Source organism: Lepidochelys kempii, chromosome 1 (genome assembly GCF_965140285.1).
Source record: "Lepidochelys kempii isolate rLepKem1 chromosome 1, rLepKem1.hap1, whole genome shotgun sequence".
NCBI classification, from domain to species: domain Eukaryota; kingdom Metazoa; phylum Chordata; order Testudines; family Cheloniidae; genus Lepidochelys; species Lepidochelys kempii.
Window position 1 is genome coordinate 253592687 of NC_136380.1, and position 27090 is coordinate 253619776.

The 27090-nt window shown below is 42.2% G+C and overlaps 1 protein-coding gene across 9 annotated transcripts in view; it reads right to left on the reverse strand.

Annotated features, from left to right (window-relative positions):
- Positions 1-27090, reverse strand: part of APPL2 (adaptor protein, phosphotyrosine interacting with PH domain and leucine zipper 2) — a 96044-nt gene that overhangs the window by 56584 nt on the left and 12370 nt on the right. For 5 of the 9 annotated variants that reach the window (XM_073324198.2, XM_073324180.1, XM_073324213.1 and 2 more), the window contains exons 3-9: positions 18247-18306; positions 17793-17864; positions 12128-12215; positions 9187-9228; positions 9019-9077; positions 7431-7577; positions 4687-4769 (exon numbers count right to left, since the gene is read on the reverse strand). In XM_073324198.2, the coding sequence (XP_073180299.1) occupies positions 4687-4769; positions 7431-7577; positions 9019-9077; positions 9187-9228; positions 12128-12215; positions 17793-17864; positions 18247-18306 (551 nt within the window). Of the gene's footprint in view, positions 1-4686; positions 4770-7430; positions 7578-9018; positions 9078-9186; positions 9229-12127; positions 12216-17792; positions 17865-18246; positions 18307-23841; positions 24249-27090 lie in introns of all 9 variants that reach the window. The other 4 variants (XM_073324221.2, XM_073324229.2, XM_078850586.1 and 1 more) reach the window with 3 other exon arrangements.

Genomic DNA, 27090 nt, shown 5'->3' on the forward strand with positions numbered 1-27090 from the left:
TTTGGAGTAAATTCACATTAACTGATGCTGCCTGTACTAATGTGAAAAGAGAGCTAAGAGGTCTGTGTCAATAAATGCTAGTAGACTACCTCTATACCTTCTTTTTAGTCCTAATGCTTGAGCCAATCAGAAGGCAACATTTTGACAGGTTTCCGTGACCTGAGGAACCAATCAGACGTGCTATTAGACTAGAAGTCCTGCCTCTGCAATGCCTCCGTTAGAAGCTCATATTTGGCCAGACATCCCTCCTGCCCAAAGAGCCATTCTGGGCTCAGTCAGGAAGTGACTGTGGGTCTGCATGCCCTTGTGTGGTGCTGGCTATTTTAAAAAAGCCTTAAAGACTGACAGAGTAAGTTTGATGATATGCTTCCCCGGTTATACAAATGGTGGTTAGCTAAAAGTGAGACACCATGGGCTCGATCCCCAGGTGAACTACAACAGCATTCGGCTCACCTGGGGAGAAGGAGAACAAGGTGACTTTACATCACCTTCCTGCACCCTCTGGTTCCTGATCCTGCAGTCTGCCAGCCCTATTCCACTGAGAATTCTCCTAGTACAGGCTATTCCTCAGAGGCAGCAGCGGGGGCTGACATTCTAACCACAGTGTCGTTCTAAAATAATGGACAAGGAAGGTCACTGTTTTCAGAATAGGAAAGAAGGAAGCAGTTTGTATTAAGAAAAAGGTATATTATGGAGCACTATTAATAACATTCAGGGCCAAAACGGTCCCTATTTAAGCCAGTCTTCTACGAAAAATGAAAGAAGGGGATCCATTATAATAGGGTTGGTTGCTAAAATGGGACTTTCAATCCTTTGTGGCCTTCTGATGTTTTGGTAGCTGTTGCTGGGAAAGTGGGAATCTGTAAACACCCAGCAGCCTTCTGATCTGCTGAGGCCCTCAAATGGAAAAAGGAGGTATAGCTATACATGACCTATGCCGTTGTTACTCTGATTGTCCTAACAAGAAAAGAGGTGAGAGCAGGTTCTACCGCTAATAGAATTATGAACCCGGAATTACAGAGGAGTGTCCCAATACTTGTGTCATTTCACTCCCCCAAGAGCGAGACTCCGGCTAGATGGAATGAAGGAAAAGTTCTTTCCTTTTTCAGCTACGGAAAGCGGTTTTCAAAACATAGGCTGAAGATATTAGACCGGATAGTCAGCCTTCTGGATCTGGGTAGGTGCCTTGCAAGGACAATATGTTAGAAGACATTCCCCTCCTTTCAGATAAACTATAACAGCACGAAACATCAGATTTTTCCTACTCACTTTTCCAAGCCCCCCAGGAGTCACTGCCTGCATCCAACAGATGGCAAGGAGAGGCAAAAGAAGGAGGTATCAAATAGTTCTGTCACTTAGCTTACAAAAAGAAAATCATCTGGACCTGCACATATAATTTATGCTTATTGGAATGTTGGGACTGCTGTTGGCTGGGATTCCCCTCACAGCTTGCGTGTGAAACTCTGAATGTGTCAGGCAGCAGCAGCTCCTTTAATGCTTCAAAGGCATAACAAATACTCAAAGTAACCCTACAGCGCACATGAAATATGGCACCCATAGAGCTGGCGACTGCCTACCTGAGCCAGACAGCAAGCTGCTTCAACTGCATTTGGGGCCAGTTCTTCCATTACTGAGACCACAACCCTACAGACTTGATCTGCTGCTTGGGAGACTAAACTTTATAGCTCCTGTAGTTGTTGCTGTTCTTTTGGGGTCATAGCAGTGATAGTAACCTGGATGGAGAACATTGCATTTTAGTCCAGGTTAGGAAGGATCTGACTGACTAAAGGCATATTCATTCTTACGTAGTGTTACAGCTCTGCTTTGCAATGGCTCATTTCCAGGACTTCCCAACTTTGAAAAGCCGTGCCGCCCCAACCCCCAGAAAAATAAAACCAGCTGTGCTCCCTTCAGTCCTACAATGTGAGGTTAAAGGCTGAGTGATAGATTTGAATTTTAATGAAGTTAGATTGTATTTTAAAATGTGTCAGCTTTTTAGTGTAAGGAACGACAGTCAATATTGGATACAAGATGCTTGAAAACATTATTTAAATTACATTTAAACAGGAAACAGAACATTACTTTCTATATTTAGAACAGTGTTGCTTAGTGATTTTTTTTAACAGTAGTGATTGAGGCAACATTGATATTTTTCTTCTAACAAAACATCTCTCCTATATGGAGTTTCTGTAGGTCCTCAGGCTGAGCTTCCTTTCAGTGGGGCTCCTGGGGCTTCTCTCCACCCTACCTGCAGGGTGGGTTGGGAGAGAAAGGTTGGCATCTCCTCAGTCCACCCACTTGTGGCACCAAAAATATGGATCACTCAGAGGATGTAGGATGATTCCTTCCTTTTTTTTTTTATAGGCTTTGATCACTCAAATAGTTAACAGTGTTGCTATTTAAAAGTATCACCGTTTGCATCTTGGCAACACATTGAGATGAACAGTGCCATTCATGCCTCTTCAAGGTATTGTTTCATACTCTCTGCACACTCAGGCAGACACCACTGCACTGGTTACACTTGGGTCGTGTTCTCAAGCTTCTATTCACAATCACACCCAGCTAGAGCTTTTTTTTTTTTTTTTTTAAATGAAAGCTGAGACTCTGGAGCACAAGTGAGAGTCCCATCTGCCTATCTGCTTCCAGCTAGTCCTTTGTGCTTCCTCACTGGAGTGTCCACTGGCCTTTGGGAAACCCGGGCCTACTCTGTAACATGTTTCTATGGTCTTAACTAGAGTGTGAAAAGTGCCCTGAATAAACAAATCTACTGTATATAGACAAAACATTCTGGCATCTCATAAACAGAAGCCACATGCTATTGCTGGGGAGCTTAAAAAATGAACTTTAGTCTATGAACGATTTGAAGCATATGGGGGGCATCTTTGTAAGGACTGTTTAATGTGGAAAGGATAAAAGTAAGTCAAAGTAGGAAAAAGGTATATAAAATAAGGAACAGTTTAGTGAAAGCCAGTCATGTGCTTTTATATGCCTTTTGAACAGTCCAGAAACAAGAAGGGTGCTCACTGGAAGTTAGAGGCAGCAAAATTGAAGCTGAAAAAGAAAATACTTTTGTGCAAACTGTAAAGAGAACTCACTGTTGCAGGATTTTATTCAAGAGAATGGCCTAGTGAAACTGAAAAATAATTAGACACTTCTATGAACAAGAATAACAGCTGCAATTGCACGACTGTGGATAAAACTATGACTATCAACTTATGCCCTGAAGCCTGAGGATTGATTGCCAGCTGGGATCAGGAACAAATTTTCCAATCTTGGGATAGTATAAAACAGTTGGGCAAGTGCATTGTAGGGGGTTTATTCCTTCCCCTGAACCAGCTGGCATTGGACATTATCACATTCAAGATACCAGAGTACATGAAACATTGGTCAATTCTGGTACGGTAACTCCTTTCTGGTACGGTAACTCCTTTCTGGTACATATTCCAGGTTATTTATGACCTTTGCTCTCACATGAATTTATATTTAGAAGGCCACCACGCCCAGAAGAGGCAGGGATTTGGATATGCTTTTGTTAAAAAAAATGGAACCGTTATTTGCCCTTTACAATCTAATGTCCCACCTAACAGTCTGTTTAGTGCTTTCTCTAATCTGTCCCAGTTAGACTGTAAGCTTTAAAATGTTTTCAGGACTGTCTGTAAGTTCAGATTTCATTGTCAACTTCTGGTCTCATGAGCATTAATTATAAAAAAACCAATTTCCATCTCCATTAGAAATGCAAGGAGAAACAAAATGTTTGCCAAAGGCGTAAGGACAAAATTGGGAAAATATTCAGTAAGGTCCTGATCCAAAGCACACTGAACTCAATAGAAAGACACCCACCAATTTCAATGTAGACTCTAAGATAGCTAGGGCAAGGATTGTCTTTCTTCTATGGTTGTTCAGTACCCAGCATAATGGGGCCCCGATCCTGAGTTTGGGCACTACCATAATATTAATATTCATTAATACTAAATGGGCTTTACATCAGGTCCTAAACTATTAAAAAACAGAAATCAAACAATACAGATTACATAAAACAATGCTATTAAAATGATTTGGGTTTTTTTTAGTTTAGACTATACTTTTCCCCATTTAAAAGTTTTTCAGTGACATCACATACAGGACACCCCTTTCAAACACAGGTGCTCAACTCCCGAATTTCTGTGCTCATGAAGGGAATTAGGTGTTTATTTACCCTCTTTATGCTCCTAAATGCTTATCTGTGTGTCGAAAGATGGGGTTTTGGATGTCCTTATTAAAGGTACCCAGATTTAAAAAATTGGGCTTACGATCTTATTTAATGTACAGCACAGTATTTGGGCTTTATTCCGAAGATCCTCAATTGCCATTGAAAAAAAATCTCTGGCTCTGCTATGCACGTATTCCCTGCAATGCACAGATAGTATATTCCTTTTATACACACACACACACCCCTCCCTACCCATCTGTTCTTTCACACAGTGAAGTGCAAATGAAATTAAAAAAAAAAAAAAACCCAATGAACTCTGTTAGTCTGAGCCCAACCCTGCAGCCATCTGGTAGAACTCCTCTCCTGAGTAAGGACTGCAGGACTGGGCCCTGTGTGGGGCAAGCCCCCAGCCAGGCACGGCAGGACGTTAGTAATCTTGCTTGAATTTAACACAAATAAATACAGAAAATCAAACTGAAACCTAGGTGTTGTGTTACCTTTGAACCATGTTTGAAACTGGTGATAAAAAGCTGTCCATTCTTTTGGAAAACATCTCTGCTCCCTTCTTAAAAAAGTTAATCTGAAAAATATAATAAGGGTATTCTGGAAATTATCTAAGAAAGGTTTGTCAATCAAATAATGGATGGTGGGGCAGGTGCCTAACATGATCCTGTGGTGACTGATGTCACAGACTGCCATTCGAATCTAAGGCATTATTGAAACACCAACCTCTCCCTTCCTACCTCTTCCCCCCCAAACATGAGGATTAGCGGCCACTGACAGTCAAATTACTAATATTAACGCTATTAACTGGCCTAAAGAACCATGTCACCCCTCTTCCATCCACCAGATTTGTCAGCATTGTGAAGAACCTAATTACGTGCCAGTCAGGGATGTAAAGATGTGTGATCCATGACCAACATAGCTGTGGCGGCAAATGCCCCCTACTGTACATGCAGTTGGGGGAGGGGGGCGGGGGAGGGCTGGAACAAGCTCTATCAGTAAAAGCGCAGTTTTGCTAGTATAAGCTGTGTCCATACTAGGAGTGCTTTGCAGGTATAGGATACCCATATGGCCAGACCCCCAAAGTACTCCTAGTGTTGACCTGGCCTGAGATGATCCTCCCTAGCATCTGTGCTCTTAATCAGCGTAACCAGACGAATGCCAAGGAAGAAATGGATAGGGGCAAGGAAAACAAACCCTACCCATTCTGACCGACTACCCTTCCCAAGAAGAGTTCAGTGAGGTTATTTTAGTTAGTGGCTCTTGAGTTAGATGGAAACCTATAAAACACCATTCATGCATTAACTATTGGTTCATATTAGATCCCGTATCTTATCTTACTCCCACCTCCATGCATAGGAAGAAGCAGCTATTGCATATAGACACTAACAGTTGCTCCTCCCTCCAAATTATTTCCAATATGCTAAGCCTCATCCTCACCTTCTCTTTGGAAACATGAAACACAAGGCACACACATTTTAGCAGACTGATTAATATGGACAACTTACAGTACAAAGACTGATAGGCACTTTACAGCTTCTTATGTATGTATATGAGTTGGCTTCGGGCTGGCCTGGCACTTTGCATTCCCACAGTAACAAGGCATTACTATGTAGGGCATCCAAAGTCCAGGATTTCAGCTTGGCACTTTGTTTCCATACAAGCAGATAAGTGGGAATGCCTTATGTTACTCTGCAGTGACATCAGTGGTTAAAGTAGATTGAAAAAGAAAGGGAAGCACTTGCTGCACCAGCCTGGGAGGGGGAACTGTGAGAAAACACTACTCTCTCTAGACAGGAAGAGGGAGCATCATTTGATTTTAGCTGGGGAAAATCAGTGCAGTCTTCTCCTGCTGTGATTGACACCTGTCCCAAGAGGGAGTAAACTCCCTCTACTGGTGTAAGTGGACAGAGAATTCTTATGTTACATCCCTTTTGCACAGGTGGAGATGATTACGCAAAGAACAGGAGAGTGAAGAAACAGATCCACTCGATTTTTGTCCCAAGTGGAAGTATGAAGCATCAGAAATATCATGCAAAGGCCTGTTCTCATGAGATTTCCAGCAGTTTTGCAGACTAAAGCAGTGTGTATAAATTGCAGAGAAGGCCCTGAACTACTTGATTTTTATTTGTGCTTTTTGTGGTTTCCCCCTCACTAGATAATACTGCACAGACCAGTGGTCCCCAAACTTTTTACCTCGCGACCCCCCCTTACCTCCGGAGCTGGGGCTGGTAGCAGGGCTGTATCTCTGGGAGGGATGTGGACATGGGTAAGAGGGGCGAGGCCCCAGGTGCGGGGATGGAGGCCGGGGCCAGGAGCGGAGCTGAGTGGCACTTCCTGCCCTCCCCGCCACAACGTTCCTCCATGCCTCCCTAGGGGGGCATGCCCCACAGTTTGGGAACCTCCGGCGTAGACTTATTTACACTCAGTAGTTTCAGGTCCTGGTTCTCATTTACATTAAGGACCCTTTACATCATTCTGGAAGTGTAAACGGACCTTAACATAGAGCCCTCAAAGTGCTGTACAAATATTAATCAATTAATCCTCCCAACACTCCTGGGCAGTAGGTTTTTAGTGGTACTGCCACATTTTATGGACTTGGAGACTGAGACAGAGACTTGGCCAAAGCCACATAGCAAATGTGGCTGAGCAAGGAATAGTGTATAGGATTTCCTAGCCTCGTGCTCCACCCACTTGACTACACTCACTCTGCTACTGTCCAACACATGCTCCAGTTCCTGTTCACACGAGACTCCTCATCAGCATGCTGAATATCTCATGCTGTGAAGTAAACTGTCACACAGGTGAGCTTATAAAAGCACAAAGTGAACAATGACATGGGAGTAAATTTTGTTGTGATGACAGTTTAGTGTCCATACCGTTCAGCCTAGAATGTGCTGATTTTGCTTTTGTGTGTGTTTTAAAGTAGTATATTTATGAGTAGCTAAATGTCCAACTATTTGACCATAAATAAAGTACAACTTTGCTTTGCAAAATTTGCCTTGCAAAATTTGGCTCAATATGCACGTCGTTTGAATACAGAGAGGAAATCTACAGGTTCACGCAGAAAGAATAAAAATGGCAGCACAACATTTTAACAGGAGACTTTCTGAATAAGGTTTTCCCTATTTTCATATGTCAGCTGCCACAACAACTCCTATGCCAAAATGTCTTGCATATCCCAGAGACATATTCCTTTAAGTGACATTTTCCACTATCCTGGCTTTACTGTACATACCTGTCCTTGTGTATATCCTAGCATAGGTTCCATCATTGCAATTCTCTTCCTGTACTGCAGAGCATTCAGGGCACAGTAATACTGTAATGATGAAAGATGCTGCTTCCTCCTTGCATTTGCCACCTCCTTTACTACTTCTGTCTTTAGCTGAATAAAAATGTGTGCAGAACTTTAAAACTGGCAGTCATGCAATGCAGAATCATGTTATGGATATATCCGGATCATTTACTGATTAATTTAATGTCATCATTAAATACTTATTTTTTATTATGGAAAACAATATCTCCATGACAAGATAAAAACAAGCATTAGAAGTAAAACAATTAATTAAATCATTTAATATAGGCTCTTCCTGGCAACATATTTATAACTGCCTCTCTAACTTTAATTGATGTATGCAGGGTAGTTATAGCTGTGTCGGTCCCAGGGTATTAAGGGGACAAGGGGTTGTGGTAATAAATTTTATTGGACTGACTTCTGTTGGTCAGAGACAGAAACTTTCGAGGACCTGAAGAAGAACTCTGTGTGGCTCGAAAGCTTGTCTCTCTCACCAAAAGAAGTTTCACCTTGTCTCTCTTCAAGCCTATAAGCAGGTCTCTGAGCTATAAATAGTACAACTACTACATATTTTAAATTGTAAGCTTCAGGTTATGACTTCAGTTACCTCAGCATAAGTCTGGAGTAATTTCATTGTAGCGGAGATCAGAACCTGGTCCTATATGTGTGTAATTCATAGAACTAATAATTCTGGGCACAACTCACAGTCTGCTGTATGTCCAAGCACATACATCCGATACAGGAGCTAAACATTGCATTCTGATCTATAATGCAGATCCCTTAAATGATCTTCTGATCTCTCTAAAAGTGTCAAGTCCCCTACTGGTGCAATCTTATATTCTTTGCACACTTTGTACTGAGGGGGAGGCTTGGGTGTGCAAAGAATGCAGGATCGGTCCCATTGACATCACTTCCATGTGCTGGAGGTGGAATGAGAATCAATATCCAAAGACCTGGCAGGCACACTGAAGAGGAGAATGTAGTCCTTTAAGCACAGCAGATATACGGCATTATTACATCACTTCAGGTACAAACACACTGCATCAATAATCCTCTAGTACAGCATCCACCCCATAGAAGATTGGTAGACACATGGGTTTTACAGCAGAAGGCCTATAAAAATCTTTGTGGTCATTTTGGATTTCTTCTGTCGTAAAAAAGTCATCCTTACAGTTCCCCTTGCTGCTTTATGGCCTCAAATTCAACAAAACGCTTAAGCACATGTGTGACACAGAGGCTGACTCACAGCCCTAGGTGCCCCAAGAAGCAGCACAACGTGACTTACTTGAAACATGTAAATAGTTCCTTCAAGTTAGGCACATGCTTCAGTACCTTTCTCAACGGAGGCCTAAAAGCTTTGTTGCTGACTCAAAAGTCAATCACTGGGAGTCTTGAGCTACTGTGGATTCGATCCACAAAACCCAGAAGTTTGTACATTTGCTAACGCTGTAGTTAAAAATGAATATGTAGGCAGAGCCGCTGATTAAAAACTTTCCGTACATTAAAAACCAAACTATAAGCCTTTTTTTACCTTTTCATTTTCTCTTCTTTTCGGTAATCGGCTATACTTTGCCATGGAGAGATCATGTTCTGGAAACAAGAAACATTTTCAGCATCATGGCATGGGTATACACACAACATGTCTCCAGTGATATAATTAGTGCATGCCATTAGAAACGAACAAAAATATGAAACATACCATTGCTAGCAAGGCCAAAAAGATCCTTTAAAGTGCTTACTTCTGAAATAGAAAAAGTCAACACTTCAAAATGAAGAGAGCGCTATATACATTCCTTATTCAAGCAGAATCACAACAAAACTAACTCTCTTTATAGGTACTTGAAGGTCAGTTGCCTCCGTCATTTTATTCCTACAAATAGAAATGTGTAATTTATGTTCGTGTCTTGAAAATAATAAACGAAGAGCAGCACTTACAAAATATTTGCAATGAGCCTCTAGCATCACCCATGCCCCATTTGTTTCATCCATTTGGGTCTTGTCTTAAATTAAATTATACACACCTCAAGGCAAGCGCAAATGAGTTCCCAATCCTAACTGGGCCTTTGTGGGGGTCAACTGCAATATAAGTAATTTCCACCCTCATGCTCTGCTGTGCTTTACATTACTATTCACTTTACTGATCCACTTCCCTCCTTACTGCAAGGACTACTTCTCTTCCACCGACGTACCACTTGGTCACATGATGCTCCTCCACTGCTGGTCCCTTGCTGGGACCTCAGGAAAGGAAGCATGGGAGAAAGCACCTGTACATGCAGATAGGTAAGATTTAGATAAACTTCCTTTACTGTACAAGCTCTGAATATGGAAAAAAATCCCGTATGTACAGGTGTAATTTATACAAGGAACCCGCAGGTCACTTTGTCCATTACCAAAGAGGAGCTGTACTCTGCCTAAAAAAATCTGCTGTTTTGAACAACATATTGCCAGTGCTTAAATGACACACACAAAGCTGTGTACCCACCAGTGACTGCCACAGCATATGAACTAGGGCCCTGATCCTGTAACTGGATCAGACCTAATCAGGCAGACCTTTGTGCCTTTGCAGAGCCACAGTGACATCAATGTAGATGCGATTGCTGGGTTGGGGCCAATATTAAAGATACTGGGCAAAATGTTCTGATTGGGGCGAGGAAAGTAAATAAGCTGATTTTCAAAGGTGCTGCTCTCACTGCCCCCTCCCTGGGCACCATAACTTGCATTAATCTCTTCAGTAAGAATACCCAGTAGGAAACTGTGAAAAGCTTAGAGAGAAATTGCAGGATTTGTGTTTATCACCAAGGTACCATGTGTTCTTGGATGAGCTAGACCAAAATTGTGCTATAGTTCAAGGCCTCCCCCAGTGTCTGCATCCCTCTAGTGTAAGAGAGTGGGAATTCTGAGGCAGCTTCACATAAACTAGTACATGGAGGTTTTTATTGCATCAAATATGAAAAATAAGGCTGTAAGTAGAGAATTGCTTGTATTATTATTAGTTAATTTTATCCTACACCAAATTTTCAGTGGGCCACAGATTTCTGTACTGAAAATGCATAGCTGCCCTTGGGAAGCTCTTGGTGGGGAAGCAAGAGATTTTGGCAGCTGGACAGGTGATAGATGGGACTTTGGCATCCACAGAATGGGGAGAGAGTTTGGGTTCTTGACACCTCTGGGGCTTTAGATAGTGGGGATGAGAGATATCTCCTGGCCCTCTCCCCGCCTATGAACAAGGGCAGAGGTGATTTGAAATTTTGGGTGCAAATTACACACACACGGCCAGCGGTATGAAGAGAGACAGGAGCTTTCTGAGGGGCTGGCCCAAGACTATGGAATGAACTCCTCCAGGAACTAAAGACCACCACAAACCTCACCATCTTCTGCTCCAAGTGCAAGGTGCCTTTTCTTTTACCTTCCCTTCTCTGACACAAATATATAGCATTGTGTGTGAATGTGTTAATTAAAAACAAGACACTCTGCTGTGCATACACGCTTCTCCCCCTGGGAACAGGATGAGAACAAACATGTGACAGATATTAGTCATGTTGCCTAATGCACTACTGAAAGGCACTTAGATACTATGATGAACACATATAAGAGCAGAATAGAAAAATGTAACCCCTTAGGCTCCAGCCCTGCAAACACTTACATGTGTGTTTAACTGTAAGCATGTGAGTGGTCTCACTGAAATCAAGTGAGCAAGTTAAGCAGATATGAAAGCATTTGGACCAAGATCTTGGTATTTGGACATTATGTGCCTCTTGTCTGGACACCTACCACAGGCCCATTCATGTCATCATAGTCTTAACTGCTCTATAGTGATGTATGGAAATGAAACGAGCTGAAAATCATCATTTCTCCAAAGCATGTTTTCTTTCACAATTATACTGCAGTTGTTTTCTCTTCCAGTAAAACCAGTTCAAACAAATGTAGGCCCCTAAATGCCTTCTGAGGGGAGCTGAGCCTGGGAACTATTTATTATTATTATTATTGAAAGTTGAGATAGAGTCAATAAAATCTTATGCTTCTCTTGCATGTGCTGGTTAGACTCTCTCTGAACTTGCACAGCCCCTTGCTTTCAAAATTATTCCAAATATTTGCACTGTTATTTTGCTCTGTGAGCAAGGAATTTCCAATTTTGTGCCATCCTGCCATCTGGATATTTCCATGGGTGGCACAGAGTTAAAAGGGTTGAGTTGCCTAAACAGGAGGAAAACAGGTATGCTTTGTAGTCAGAAAAATCCTGCCCCTGTTTTTCAAACCCAGTTTTCTCACAGTAGGGTTAATACTACCTCTCCTTTCAGATGTTCACAAGCCTGGTGCACCACTGCACTCCGCCAGCTTTATGCAAGTATGACACCGCTGAATTCAGTTAAGTCACATTAGTATAAAAATAGACCACACGGTGGAGAATGTGGCCTTGTATTTTAAAATAGGTAGCATGTGTGCTGGACTTCTACAAATTTATGTCTGATCAAAAATGCTCAGTCTAGCAGCAAATAAGAAAATATCAGATTTTTCTGCCAATTAATACAAAAACAAGTTTCTTAATGACAAATTGATAAATAGTCAACAGCTTACAACGAAATATGCCAGGCATCAAAAGTTATGAGTTGACAGCAATTTGGAATCTAACCAAAACTTACCCGTAAGATCTTTTTCTCGAAATTGTATGATTGGGAGAACCATTGTGTCCGCAAGCTGTTTTGCCAGCTCAGAATGGAGAATGTTAAGCTGAAAGGGAGAGAAATGATCTAAAATACTGCACTGTGCATAGAGTACTACAGAGGCAACAGTACCACAGAGTTATCAGCCCGTGAGCCATATATGCCTGTCTGCAGTGTACTTGTAGCTGTGTCAGCCCAAGGATCTGAGAGAGACAAGGTGGGTAAACAATATTTATTTAAAACATTTAAAAACAATTTACTTAAATATTTAAAAAATATTTATTATTGTTATTACAACTACATTGCATACAATGGAAGATATCAAATTTAGCCATCTGAAATGGAAACTCCGTAACATGAAGAAAAAGCATCCCCAGAGGTCTCACCTTCTATAACCGTGTGACCACTACACACAACTGCAAATATGCTGAACAGCTCTGCAAATAGACTTCAGAGAAACTGAGGAACCATTTACTGCACTTCATGTGCCCCAGAAGGGACCACCTCAAATGAGAAATCATCACAGGCTCCCACACACTGGAGTTTAAAAAAACCAGTAAAGTTACTTGGAAATCATGCAAGAAATCCAAAACAACTATAAAAAAACCACAACAACTGATGACAGCCACCCAGCAGAACAACAAAAAATGGAACCAACTACAGGTACTCCACAACAACAGAACACACCACTGGGAGAAACCATGGCACCAGTACCCACCACATGGACACTTCACGACACCCAAACATTAACCAAGACTAACCCACACTGGAGCTGCATTATCTATGCTCTAAGGGACTGAACTTCTGCCCTACCTCAGAACCTGATACCATACTAACAAGTGGAGAAGTAGAAGAATTCTTTCACCAGAATGACAACACCACTCACAACTACCATGTCTCCACAACAGAAGTTGGTCCAATAAAAGGTATTACCTCATCCATCTTGTCTCTCCAGGTGTATTTAAAGGATTTGTGATTACATTTCTCTTGGGATTTAAAAATTTCTCAGGGTACTAGTTATTGGGCCAAATAATGCCAGGCGTGGTGGTCGTATGATATTTCTGATCCCAGATGGAGGGAATACCTCAGAAAGACTAGGTGTCATTAATTAATAATAATAATAAATAATAATAATTTGGCTAGAAACCTGGTTACCTGAGGTATTAAAAACCCATCAAAAACAAACAAATAAGTACTGAGCTAATTTGGGTTGACTCAAATACTGTTTGGTTTTAAGCATTTTGCTCTGGAAACTGAAGGCATAGCACTACTGAATATAATGCAAAATCAGTTGCCACTGAAGTCAATGGAAAGTCTGCCACTGACTGTGCTAGGAACTGGATCAGATCTGTAGTCATCAACAATTTTAACAGCTTCAACACAAACTGACAGTGGTAAATCTCTAACAGTTCCCCAGGACCGCACAAATTAGTCCTGCTCAAGGAGAGGCTCTGAAGCAAAAAGTTTACTACCATGCTATTTACTGGGTAAATACTGGTTTCTCACTTGGGCTGCACCTGGCACAGTATGCCCACCTTGCACAAACAAAAAGAAAAACTTCCTTGAACATTAACTCAGTTCATTTAGTCTCAGTTTTCAAATTAAATTGTAAAAAAGTGTTGTTCTTTATACTTTTAAAATTCACATTTTATCAATATTTTCTTATTTATTTGGATTGATTTTACCCCCTTTTTGGGGTGGGGGAGGGAAATGGATTAAGGCCAATATTTAAAAAAAAAAAAAAAAAGCAGCAGCGAGTTAGACTTCTAAAAGCCACATTTAAGCACCTCCTGATTTTAATAAGTGCTGAGCTCCTATTGGGGTCAATGGATTCTACACTCTTGATTTATGCAACCCTCTCTATTGAAGGCAATGGGAGTTTTGCCTGAATACGGACTGCAAGATCAGGCAGAGAGTGATTTAATCACTGATAAAATGAACACTGATTCTATAAAATATGTCTTTCCCCCACTGTCATTTGGAGTGAAGGGGGAAGGGAAACTGACTCCCAATGAAACTCAACAATGGTTGGGCAGCAGGTGTGCTACAACCACCCGTGGTCATATGGTTCATAATCATACTCTGATCACTATTACCTTGTGTTTCCCATCTGTCTGTTGTACTTACCTGTTGTCTCCATCTTATACTTAAGGGCTTGTCTACACGGCAAGATTTTTCAGTTTAACTTTAGTTTTCTCGGCACAAACTGCTTTGCACCCACACACAAAAGTTCTTTTTTTGATTCACTCAGGAGCTGTCTATGTTTAACCCTTATTGTAAAAACTTTCCCATGTAGACAAACTCTTAGACTATCAGCTCTTAGAGGCAGGGACTGTCTTTTTGTTCTGTGTTTGTACAATGCCTAGCACAGTGGGGCTATGATGTGTGACAAACTGCTAGGCTGCTACTACAATAAAAATTAAAAACTCATTGTCATCTTCTTTAATGCATGGAACAGGGTGTAGGGATGGTCTATGGAGGAGATAAGTAGAACCATTCAATAATCAGTGCAAGTCCCGGAGCAGTGATCCAGGGAAAAGCCACATAGGTAGGAAGGAGTGTCACAGTGTGTTACAGCTGCTACCACAGCCCACACACCATAGCAGTGGCCACGGCTTCTGCACCTGAGTTCAGTGGGTTGGGTGAGAGGGTACTACGCTCTCCAATCCCCAAAGCTTGTTTACTCAAGATGTGCATGGTTAATAAGGATGTCAGCCTAAATGCTTAATTTAATCCTTGCCTGATCCTTTTAAAGGATTCAAAGAGCATTTCAGTTCCTTCACACTTGAGCCTTTGATTAGATTTCGTTAGTAATTAGCCTCTATTAACCACGTTCTTTGTTAATGTTCCACACAACAGAGTCAGGACCATTTCCCACTGCTAGAGCTTCTCTTTCCTTTCATTTGTGAATACATTTCAATTTACACAATAGGAACCATTACAAATAAAGGACCCTATTCATAAATGCTTTACTCTCATGGCAAGTCTCTCTTCCCTCTCCCTCCCCCCGGCATTTCTGTAGGTGTCTCTTTAAAATCCAGGCCAGAATGTAATCCAGCACATAAAGACAAGTTTTGTGACATGTTGTTATATATGGATGGGGAGGTCCCTTTTTCCATGTCAATAGCAGCAGGGAGAGAGCATCAGACTGGGCTCAGCTAGGATGCCCATAATCATGCTGGGGCTTGGCAAAAGGTTCCATAGATGAGACCAAAGATGTGATGTTCTATATACTGTCAGGGAGCACTGAGACCCAGGACGTTACTTGTCTGGATCCCTGGCATAGTTGCCAGGTAAGGCCAAATTCTTCAAAGCTGTTCTTCCTGTCAAGTCTGCAGAGGCAGGGAACCAGACTGGAGGGGTTAAGTAGCTGTAGAGCAGCCATAACTGGGATTCAGTAAACTCCAGGGGCACAGCTGACATGCCTAGCAGGAGGCTGAGGAAAGGAAGGAGTGGGCAACTTAAAAGGAAAAGCCTTGATTCAACAAAATGGATTCCGTACTCACAGCCAGCAAAGAGGAGGGCTTTGTTTGTACCTTGGAAGGGAGAAAACGTTGATTTTTGACCTGTTTATACTCCAGTAAGAGGGAGCAATGCTTTGAGTGTGTTCTGAGATAGCCTGTTGTGTGACATTAACCATCAATTTAGCCATCAATCTTTTAAAGATCACCAGAAAGAAATGGCATGGCAGGAAGCAAGTAAGGGCTAAATTAATCTTTGGGGTAACTTTGATTAAGTCAATGGAGTTACCCCAAGCTAATGTTTTAGCTTATTTAATCAAGTTTTGTTATTCTGTCTAAATTAGGCCCCAATACAACCCTTTGCTTTTTTACTTTAATGGCAAGCAGAAGTTAAAAGTAAACAAACAGGTACCAGTGTATTTCTGATTACACAAGCAGAGACCCCGTGGAACCTAGAAGGGATGACGTAAGACCAAACAAACCACTCCGACAGTAATGTCATACAAGTACCTAGATACTCAGACCACCCGGGAAACACAATTTCATGCCCAGTGAGGCCATATTTAGAAAATGCTCCCATTCCTTAGCAGTGACATGTACTGCCTGGAGAGAATAAAAGCACTGTGTACTCAACTCTGTAGCCTGATTTGAACCAACCCTCTTGCCATCAAACTCCTGCTGAATCCTACAGCATAAAATTCTATGTCATCTTGTGGTGACTATTTGAAACTTCATTAACTATTGCTTGTGCTGCTCCTTTCCCTGGAAAATCTGGGTACCGATTGCAGAGTTTAATGCCTAATAGTGTAAAGGCCTTTTCTATCAGAAGAAGGAGACTATAAACTAGCCCAATCCGGTTGATACTTGACCCATTTCAGAATCTCCTGTAATTCCCCTGCCTATTTGGCATAGCCTTGCATTGAGGATGATGCATGAGGGGAGGGGGGAGCCTCAAAGAGATTGAATGGTCCAGATTCACAAAGACCAGGACTTTCAATGGAAGTTATGAGTCTAAATATCTTTGTGGATCTGAGCCAATATTCCCAGCACTCCCCTAGCAATACAAATTGGCACACCTTTAAGAGATGCAATCTACTTGCCCTCACACATACGGGAGTGGGGTTTTGAGCTGTGGCATTGTTCTCCCACTTGGAGCATTATGCTTCCACTTGGGAGCATCCCAGTAGCAGCCCTGCACTCACTCCCCTGAGCAGTGGGGTTGCAACTCTGCCCAACCCTTACCTGGTGTAGGATACGTATCAAATTAAAGAAGGAAAGTTAGCTTATTGGTTAAGGAAATCTATAGGTGTTGTAAAAACGGACCTCAATAGCATGTAGAAGGAAGGCCTTAAAAATAATGGGTTATAAGGCCAAATGGAATGAAGTAGGCAGGATGTCTGGTTCAAAGAATAACTAATGAAATAAGGGGAAGTTTCTAAAAGGAAGGCCTCTGACTGATGGGGTGACTACAGGCAATAAGAGGAAAAGGATTTCTCTTAAAAGGAGCCAACATGGACCTTCCCACCCCACCTACCAGTGTTATGTCCTATGTGAACCAGGTGCAACAAAAAAGGTGTTGGTCAGCAGGAAGAAGGGGAGGAGAGAAGAAGGAGGGAAGAAAGGAAATTGTAAATCTTATCTGGATTAAGCCTGGAAATAAGGGTGAGCTGTCTCAATTTGGTTTTTAGCTCAAGTCAGTAATTGGCAATGACATCACTTGTTTGTTAAAGGGTATAAAAAGTGAACTCTTCAATGCTAATTCCTGTTGGACCATGTTGGAGCCAACCAATATGGGGCCGAGCACCGCTGGGATTAGCCTGTTTGTAAGTATCTTGACCAAATGCTTATAAATGTTTTGTTACTGTTTGGCTGAAGTAAATTGCTTATTATTTAGGCTTTTAAGGCATGGTTAGATCAATTGTATCGGTACCTTTAGGCCTTTGAATTTAATAAAGGAATTTATGGTTAAATTAGTGTTTGGTGGTTTCCCTTATTAATATTTTCAAATATTATTAATAATTCCAACACAAGGCTTATATAAAGTGAGTGGGATTTATTACTCCTTACCCTCCATTATCTGGTTGCACAAAGGCCAGGCAGAATTTAGCCTTTTGTAGCAGTCAGAGGCAAACGGATAAAGAGATAGAGAACATGATGATATTGCTATAGACCATTTAAATTACCTCATCCACTACTTTTGAAAAGTAATGAAGGGTGGATATCACTTCTTCATCTCCTTTACCCAAGGCAAAATTCTGAAAATAAAAATATATATTGATACTGTAAGTCAACAAGATCAGTATACAGACAATATGTCGTACTACATATATGTACAAATAATATACTACTTTTATACATGCACTTTATATTTAATTTCCTTGTCTAAAGGAATAACGTTTATCTGATTTATTTAAAAGGATTGGTCATACCAAGAATAGGCTGCTTTGCATCTTCATTAATTTACTAACGTAAACATTTTGGACGTCAACAGGCAATTTTCCCCAACGGCTTCAATGGGACCTGAGTCAGGCCAACGATGAGCCGTTTTGAAAATCCTACCCTTTGAACAGACTTTTCATATGCACCATCTAATCAGCTGAATGTTGAGACTCGCAAACATAGAATTTTCAAACATACCTGCTTTTCATATGCAAGAAGCTGCTTGGAAAGCTGTTGTGTGGCTAGACACATTTCATTCTACAAAACAAAAAGGAGAGTTTAGTAGAGGTAACCAAACATATTTAGGATTACTGTGGTTACTACTTTATTATTTGGACAGTGGTTGTGCTTATAGGCCACAAAGAGGACCAGGACCCTGGGGGATATACACATACTGCAAGTGACCTTCCCTGCCTCAAAGATCTCACAGTCGACACTGCGATAAAAAACCCATGGCACCAAGTCTTAGAGCCCGGGTCAGCTGTCTCAGGCCCACGGGCCTGGGACTGTGGGGTTACAAATAGCAGCGTAGATGTCTGGGCTCGGGTGAAGCCCGGGCTCTGAGATCTTATCACCTGTGGTGACTCAGAGCCCAGGCTCCAGCCTGAGTCCAAACTACACTGCAATTTTATAACCCTGCAGCCTGAGCCCCGCAAGCCCAAATCAGCTGACCTGGGCCAGCCATGGACATGCTGTGGGTCTTTTATTGCAGGGTAGATGTGCCGTATGGCTCTGATTCTGCAATTACTCAAGCACATGCTTAACTCTGTGTACATGAGCAGTCCCAAAGCACTACACCAACTCATATAACCCATGGCCAGTCGGTGTGAATGAAGCTTGGTCTACATTCAATTTTAGTATCTTACTGAAATAATTACATTGGTACAACCTCTAGCATGGATGCAGTTATACCAGTTTAAAGGTGCTTTATACTAGTATAGCTTATTTGCCTAAATTCACCGGAATAACTTGTGCCAATATACAGGTTATACCAGTTATACAGGTATCACTGCATCCACACTAGAGGGTTGTACTGGTATAACTATACAGGTTTCAAACTGTGGTAGCCGTACAAACCTGTGTGTAGAGGAATGCTTAGAGCAATCCCAAACGGGCCAGTGGAACTATTAACATGCATCAATTTAAATACACGCAAAAGGATGGGCTGCAGGACTGAGCCAAATTCAAGAATAAAAAGAATAGGCTGTTTGCGGACACATGGCTAGTCTGGGAGTAACTTTGTGACCATGTACATTGAAAAGGACACAAAGTACGTCTGATGCCCCCCTTCCCACAGAATGCATTAAACAGCAGCTTCTAAAAAAGTCACAAGTTACACCTTCCCACTTAAAATCTCCAATCCAGAGAAGGAGCCAACCAGTGAAAAGAGCTGAGGAGGAATAATGAAAAGGGGTGGGAAAGTAGCCCTGCAACAGGTGAAATCAATCAATCTAAGCCAAAGAGGGGAACTGGTTCAGCCACTGAACCCTAAGGCCAGTTTAAAGCACCACCATTATTTTGGCGCTACTCGCAATTTCTGGACTGCAGTGCTCATGTTGCAGAATGAAGCCAGGCCCTTAAACTGCACCACAGTCTCAAGGATTTCTCTCCATTACTCCTTCTCACTCACAGAGATTTCGTATGTCTTTAGGTGCAGGCCTGCCAATGGGGGTCGGGGGGGGCGCAAAGGGGGCAATTCCCAGGGGCCCGGATGATTTAAAAGGGCCCGGGGGCCCCTGGCCACAGCACAGCAGGGCTAAGACAGGCACCCTGACCGCCCTCACTCCACGCCACTCCCGGAAGCAGCTGGCACGTCCCTGGGGAGGGGGGTCTCCCATTGGCTGGGAACTGCGGCCAATGGGAGCTGTGGGGGCAGTGCCTGTGGACAGCGGCACACGGAGACCCCCTGGGTCCCCCGCCTAGGAGTCGCTGCCAGAGGGGTGGGTCGCTTGCTTTCGGGAGCCGCCCAAGGTAAGTGCTGACCCTCTGACCCCCTCCTGCAGCCTGACCCCCTGCCCCAGCTTACAGCCTGCACCCCACACCCAAACTCCCTCCCAGAGCCCGCACCCCAACCCCCTGCCCCAGTCCTGAGCCCCTCTGCACCCAAACTCCCACCCAGAGCCTGCAGCCCAAACTCCCTCCTGCCCCCAGTCCCCTGCCCCAGCCCAGAGCCTCCTCCCACACCCAAACTCCCACCCAGAGCCTGCAGCCCAAACTCCCTCCTGCCCCCAGTCCCCTGCCCCAGCCCAGAGCCTCCTCCCACACCCAAACTCCCTCCCAGAGCCTGCACCCCATCCCGCACCCCAATCCTGCCCCAGCCTGGTGAAAGTGAGTGAGGGTGGGGGAGAGCAAGTGACAGATAGAGGGGGAATTGAGTGAGCAGGGGTGGGGCCTCAGAGAAGGGATGGGACAGCGGTGTGGCAAGGAAGGAGCAGGGTGGGGCAAGGGTCTTTGGGTTTGCGCGATTAGACAGTTGGCAACCCTACTGGGCGGGCATATAAAAGCCCTTGCCATGCTGGAAGAGCGCGCCCAGCGGCGCAGCTGGCAGCTCGCTGGGCACCAGCCAGCACAGACGTAGCACCACCCAAATGTCAGGCAGACTGTGCCGCACCAGCACGGCTTGTGCATGCATGGGGGGGGGGGGGGGCTATTGACTGTTCTGCCCTGGGGCCGGGAATTGCTGTCAGCGGGCCGGTTAGGTTGCAAACCCTGTCTCTCATGTGTTTGTTCAGCAGAGAACAATCACAGAGAAGATTTCAACAACTAATAGTATTTAAATAGTACTGAGAAAACAATGTAAAGCTCCCGCAAACCCCATGTTGCTATTAGTTGGTGCTGTCACAATACAGGTGAATGTGAAGATGGTGAGCTTGAAACACCCTCACACCTCTGCTATTTGCCCTCAGGGTCTTCCTTTGGATATCAGAAACCTAGCCAGTAGGGGAAGGCAGGAGTAGGAAAGGAAGCAAGTTCTCTCAGCTAAAGCAGTAGAGTTAACCTACATTTATATCCGTGTAAATGAGAGCAGACTTTGGCTTGGGATATGCAAGAGGGAGACTAAAGATTCCAACAGCATAAGCTTTATCACTAGCCATATAGGTCTGGTTTGTTTCACTGCCATAAAACTGGTGTAACAAACTGGGGAATCAGGTCCTATATATTTGCCCTGGCTAGGTCCCTCCTTTCTCCAATTATTAGTCCTCTGAATTATTTCTCTTTTAGAGTTCAGATTTTTTTTTTTAATGAAACACAAACAAGTCAGAGCAGCTTCTAAGCTGCTCTTATTTACACTAATGGGCCAGAGCTAGAGCAGATGCACCATTAGAATCAGGGAGGCAGAACCTGCTCCCTGATGGCTTCCTCTGCCCTTCTGTGCAAGCACATCTTGGTATAGGACAGAATCTGAGTGAAAGATTCTAGAAACAGTCTTTGCAAGGGCCTCTGCAGCGTCTTAACACCCTGATATACATCTTAACTCTGCTGCAGCGTCACTGTTTTCAGGGGAGGAAGAGTGGTAAAGTCATGTTCAGCCATGAAAAAACAAAGGTCAAATTCTGTCTGGCAGGGTATCTACATGAATGGCTACAATGCAAGCATAAGGCAAAAGTTGGCTCTCCTAGTTCTGGCCCTCTTAGAGCATCATGAAGATGGTTTTTCACAGGCTCTAAGTGATTGGAACAGTGAGTGCAGAGAGCTGTTCTAGGGCATAATCAAGGACTCAGGGCCTGGTACACGTGTTAAACGGTGTCTATTACATGACCAGGCAATGGCTGCCATATACAGACCCCACAGAGAGTATTCATACTCTCGGCAGGAATAGAGAGAACAGGTGGAGAGGACTGAAATTTAACCTGGCAGACAGCAAGCACAAGGCCTCCATGCACTGAAATAGCACTGAAGCCAACAGACGGTGCTTTCAGTGCTGCATAGGCTGGCTTTGTGCACTGAGGTGAGTGTCATTTTGTCAGAATACAGTGAACAGTACTACTGCTTTTGCACCCGTACATGTGAATTCATTTGGGGTTGCTAATGCTTAGTTTCACATACACACACACACAGTCTGGCAGGTGTGTGTGTGACCCTATTCTAGGTATAAAAATTTTATTAAGTCATTTCCAAACAAACAGAAAACACTAGCACACAAACCAAATTAATCAGACAGGTGTAAATAGTGCCATATTACCAAGGGACAAGACGCAGACAGGACGCTCTGCTCAGCCTGTGGTAACATTGCTTAGTTAAAAACACTTTATTTGGGCAACTCCAGCTTAACCCTCCTCCAATTTGTTCTCAGTCAGGCTTCTTTCTGGCATTGTCTTGGGACCCCTTCCTCTCTTGCCACAATCAATCAGCTGAAGGGTTTAAAACTTGTTGTTTGCATTGCCTGTATTTACAGATCCATGAAGCCCTTGGAATCCATTCTAGCAGTTATTAATTCAATTCCATATATTTTCCCCTGGAATAGAGCAAGATACTACTATCCTGAACTGGCTGAAAATAATGTGTTGATCAAGTTGAAGAACAAACATTATTTGTATGTAAATGTACTTTTACCATTAAATAATTAAACACAACATTAGAAAAATCTCTTGGAAAAACAGCAGAGCGAAGCAAAATAAAGACTATTATAAAATTTTTTCCAACTGTTCAAATTAATCTCTGCCACAATACTCCACAGCTCCTTCTGAAATTTCAGAGTTAATCAAACGCTTCTGTAATGCGAAAGACAGTAAGGACAGATTACCAACTAGAAAACATATTGAAAGCCTGAGCAGCCTGATAAATCTAAGTGAGGGCAAAATTCATTTTCTTCAGTGCTATACACACAAAACACATGCATTTTCATTAGCTGATTTTATAGAGGGGGAAAAAATCTTCAGGGAAATCACGTACAAATGTTTATTGGGAGGAAGAGAGAACTGGACAGAAATCAGTTCTAATTAAGCAGTGACGACTCTGGATGAATTATTTCATTTAGTTTTGAGCTTAGCTACCAAGTGCTCAGAGCTGTAACAAACCTTTACAACCTTTTCCAAGATCTACCAGCATCAGAGTACATGCTTGTGATAAAGAAGACAATGCAATTCATCTAAATCCTCTCTCTACCATACAAAAAGGGGCTGTACTTGAAATGCACTGTTTCAACACTTTAGTCAACTCTGGGCCTGATCCTGCTTTCATTCAAGTTAATGGCAAAACTCCCATTTATTAATTTTTGGATCTGAACTTCCCCAAAGTGTCAGAGTGTTCATATCTGGTCTTCTGGTGTGAATCTACCTTTTATTATAATCTGTCACGCACACAGCTAGTTACCTGATGCAAGAATAGGTTCTTCCTCCCTCCAGTTCATAATGAAAACTCAGCTGCACTTATATACGATTTATTTGTGAGATAGTCCATCATTTCTCAACACCTTTTCTTTCTAAATAAGTTCTATGGTTAAAAACATCAGTCAGATTTAATTAAAATGGGAATTAACCCTAATTATTCAATAGTGGATAGTTACATATAATTGTCTACAAGATTCCAAATAAGAATACCTGTAAAGGATTCAACTGAGCTATACAATTAGCTTTAAAGGCATTGAGCCATCTCATCATGTCCAACCCCAGAATGATGAATCTTTCTGCAAAGCTACTTTTCTGTGCTAAGGACAGCATTTTCAAAACTTTGCATGTAAACGAGCATGTAAACGATACAAAACTACTTTGCATATCAATGGCAGATACAGGGGAAAAATATATATACACAATGGTGTGCAATAAAGTTTTAATTGGTATGCTTTGGGGATACCTAATTGCTCACAGATAGGAAGAGGAGGATGTCCACAAGGGATTTATGGATTTTCTTTCTTCTGCGATCATGGAAAGTATCCAACCTTAAACCCAGTTTCAGTTCAAATGGATCTGAGGCTTGAGATGAATGTTTTGCCCAACTCTGTCTAGATGCACATATCTCCTCCTTCTGAAGCACTCAGCTGTCTGGCAATCAGGAAAATGCTACCACTGTAATGATTTAACTTTGCAGAGAGAATGCTTTAGAAATTAAGATCCAAATGCTGGGAGATGCTGAGATCCCCTAGTGTTGAGAGTGATCAGTAGCTCACAGGATCAGGCTATTTTATAGCTTTCCCTGTTTAAGCTGATTCACAATGGCATGTTCAGTCCTCACAAGTAATGAATGGCTTGATGAAGGATTATCTAATAGGAAGAGAAAAGATACAAGTCAAGGCTCTGCTGCAAAACAGTGCCAGCAGCTACAGCAGGATTTTAGTTCTGGAGAGAAAGAATCTTTATAGTTTCCCTGCAAACCAGCTATAATCAGCAGAACTGTTTATGATGTGTTCTCCTCTTGGTAGCACTTAGATCTCCAAATTCTGCTCTGCAGACCATTGGCATAAACTTGCTTCTAGGCCTAGTGACAATTCCAAAGCTGACCAGCAACACTGAAATGGAGTTCCATGGCGTTGTAAATACAATATTCATCATCCACTTAAATCCTGTTTACCTTTAACTGTCTTCTTATTTACATGTGGAGAATATGTCACAGGAAGTGCCCCTCATATAAATAATGCACACTTGTGATCAATATGGCATCATAAATGTACACGGTCCTTTACAAAATTAGTGTTGCCAACTCCACTGATTTTATTGCAAGTCTCGTGTTATATGATATCTGATTTAAAGCCACACGTGGTTATGTGAGAATCTCAACTTTCACTGAAAAAAAAAAAGTAAGTTTCTAGCCCTTATGGTCGTAGAGGAAAGCTTGAAAAGAGAACGAGAGTGCACCACCCACAAAGCTTAAAAACCAGAAGGCAACTAAAAGAAACATTTACAATTATAATATTATTATTAATAATAAATACCCATGATTTTAAACTATTCTCATGATTTTGTAGAGCCTGACTCACGATATTTGGATGTTTCAGACTGCAATACCGCAAAAGAACAAACAAAGTCTATGTTCCCAAAGAGCAGGAAACTCATTCATGGATCCAAAACCTTATGAAGTCAATGAAAAGACTCCCATGGACTCCAAAGGGCCTTAAATCAGGCTTTCTGAGCCCCAGGAGTGGTCTTAGATCCAAAAAGAGGCATCACTGAGAGAGTGCAAAAATAAGGATTCATCAATTAAATATGGGGGGGTGGGATGAAACTAGTTTGAAGAACAAACTAAAATAATCCTAGGCAGCTCCAAATGACAGCATTGAGCACCAGTTATATAACTTTGCTTGGTAGCACCTACCTAATCCTCAGGACATTTTCTCCAATGTCTCTTTGCATAAAAATATTTTCTTTCTGCACTGCTAAAGGCAGCATTAGTTTGCTTCTAGTTCTCTCCCCCCTTGCTCCCCAGCAGCTACAAACACTGTTAGTATACAAATACATTTATTGGGACTGCTGAAGAAAATGCCGTAGCACAGACAATGTTCAGCACCTTATTGCACTGTAACTTGTTTCCAGGATTCCGCTTCAGGTGCCTGGTAGATACATTTTAGTCTACAGTGGAATGAAATGGAATTATCTATCTTAAAAAAATATCATGTTTATTTTGTGGTGCCTTCTTTTCTTTATTCTTGGCATACGAAGGTCCCCATTGGGCCATTACTGTAGCATGATGAGTGGAATTGGAGAATGATGTTCAGATTTCAGGAGGGACTTAATTCAGTGTGGCATGGCACCTGGTGAATGGAAATGCAAGCTGGGGCACAGGCTGCTTGGTTTTAACTCTACAGCCTTATCATGTAAACACTAGCTTCACTTAAGAAAGATCTCTTTCCTACAGTTCAGCCTGACACATCACTATTGTGAATGGCACAGGCGCTTCTGGGAGTTCAACCCGTCAACAGAAATGAAGCAGCAGTGTTGCCAACTCTCATGATTTTGTCATGAGTCTCATGATAAATATGGTTTTCTTTAAAACCCCAGCTCCTGGAGTCCAGTGGATATGTGATGATTTCAGCCTTCATTCTTCAAGAAAAGGTATGTTTCCAGCCCTCGGGGCTATGGAGAAAGCTTCAAAACGTGTCCCCAGTGCACCCTATAGGCTCAAAAGGCAAATAAAAAGAACCTCAAATCTATTAATTTTACATAATCTCATGATTTTAAAGCCAATCTCATGATTTTTGGTGAGCCTGACTCACGATTTTTGAACATCTGGCAATATTGGCAACCCTTAAATAGGCAGCTGGGATAGACTATTGGGAAGCTTTCTTCCATCAGAACATCACAAAGCTAAATTGCTTCTGGCTACAATGCACAGGCAGGAGCATAAAATAAAGCAGGAAGTATAATCTGAACTCATGGAGATGTGATTTATTTATCTTATCTGACCAAAATCAGGTGCTTCTCTGTATTTGGATCCATGTGCTGGTGCATGTTTACTGAACACCTAACCAGATATTAAAACAGTTTCTAGTGCTTGCAATTACAAATGGCATTAACATACATAATTAAGTTGGTGGATACAAGAGGCACCAAAAATACACATGTACAATTCAAATAATTAGACCCCACTACCACCTAATAGGATCCTGTAGCTTAAAAAAAAACCCCCAAAAAACCCATAAATTGTACTCCCTTCTAGTTATTATAAAACTTACCTAAAAAAAAAAAAAAAAGCCATCCATACTGGGGAAATACTTCCAGTTTCTCCTTACATGACTTTCAAGCGATCTGATAAATCTTTAAATAAAACCGTGGCTGGCAGTTTATAAGCTGGCAGCCAATTAAATGAATGTTTTGCACACACTGCAGTGTTTCTGGATGGATAACAGCTTGCATTTAGTGCTGACTGCTACCGATAGGAAGCAATACAGTACAGGTGGAGTGAGATCAACACCCCAACACGGTCAGCGTTGGCTGGCTTCACAAAAGAACTGGGTTTTAAGTATGACAAGTGGAGAGCGGACAGGAGCATGGATATAGGAGAACTGAGAGGCCGTCCCAAACAGAGGAGGTAGCACAAGAGGGGTGACTCAGAGGACACAAAGGGGCAGTAAGGACTAAGATGGTTTGGAGGCAGCAGTGTGGGCCTATG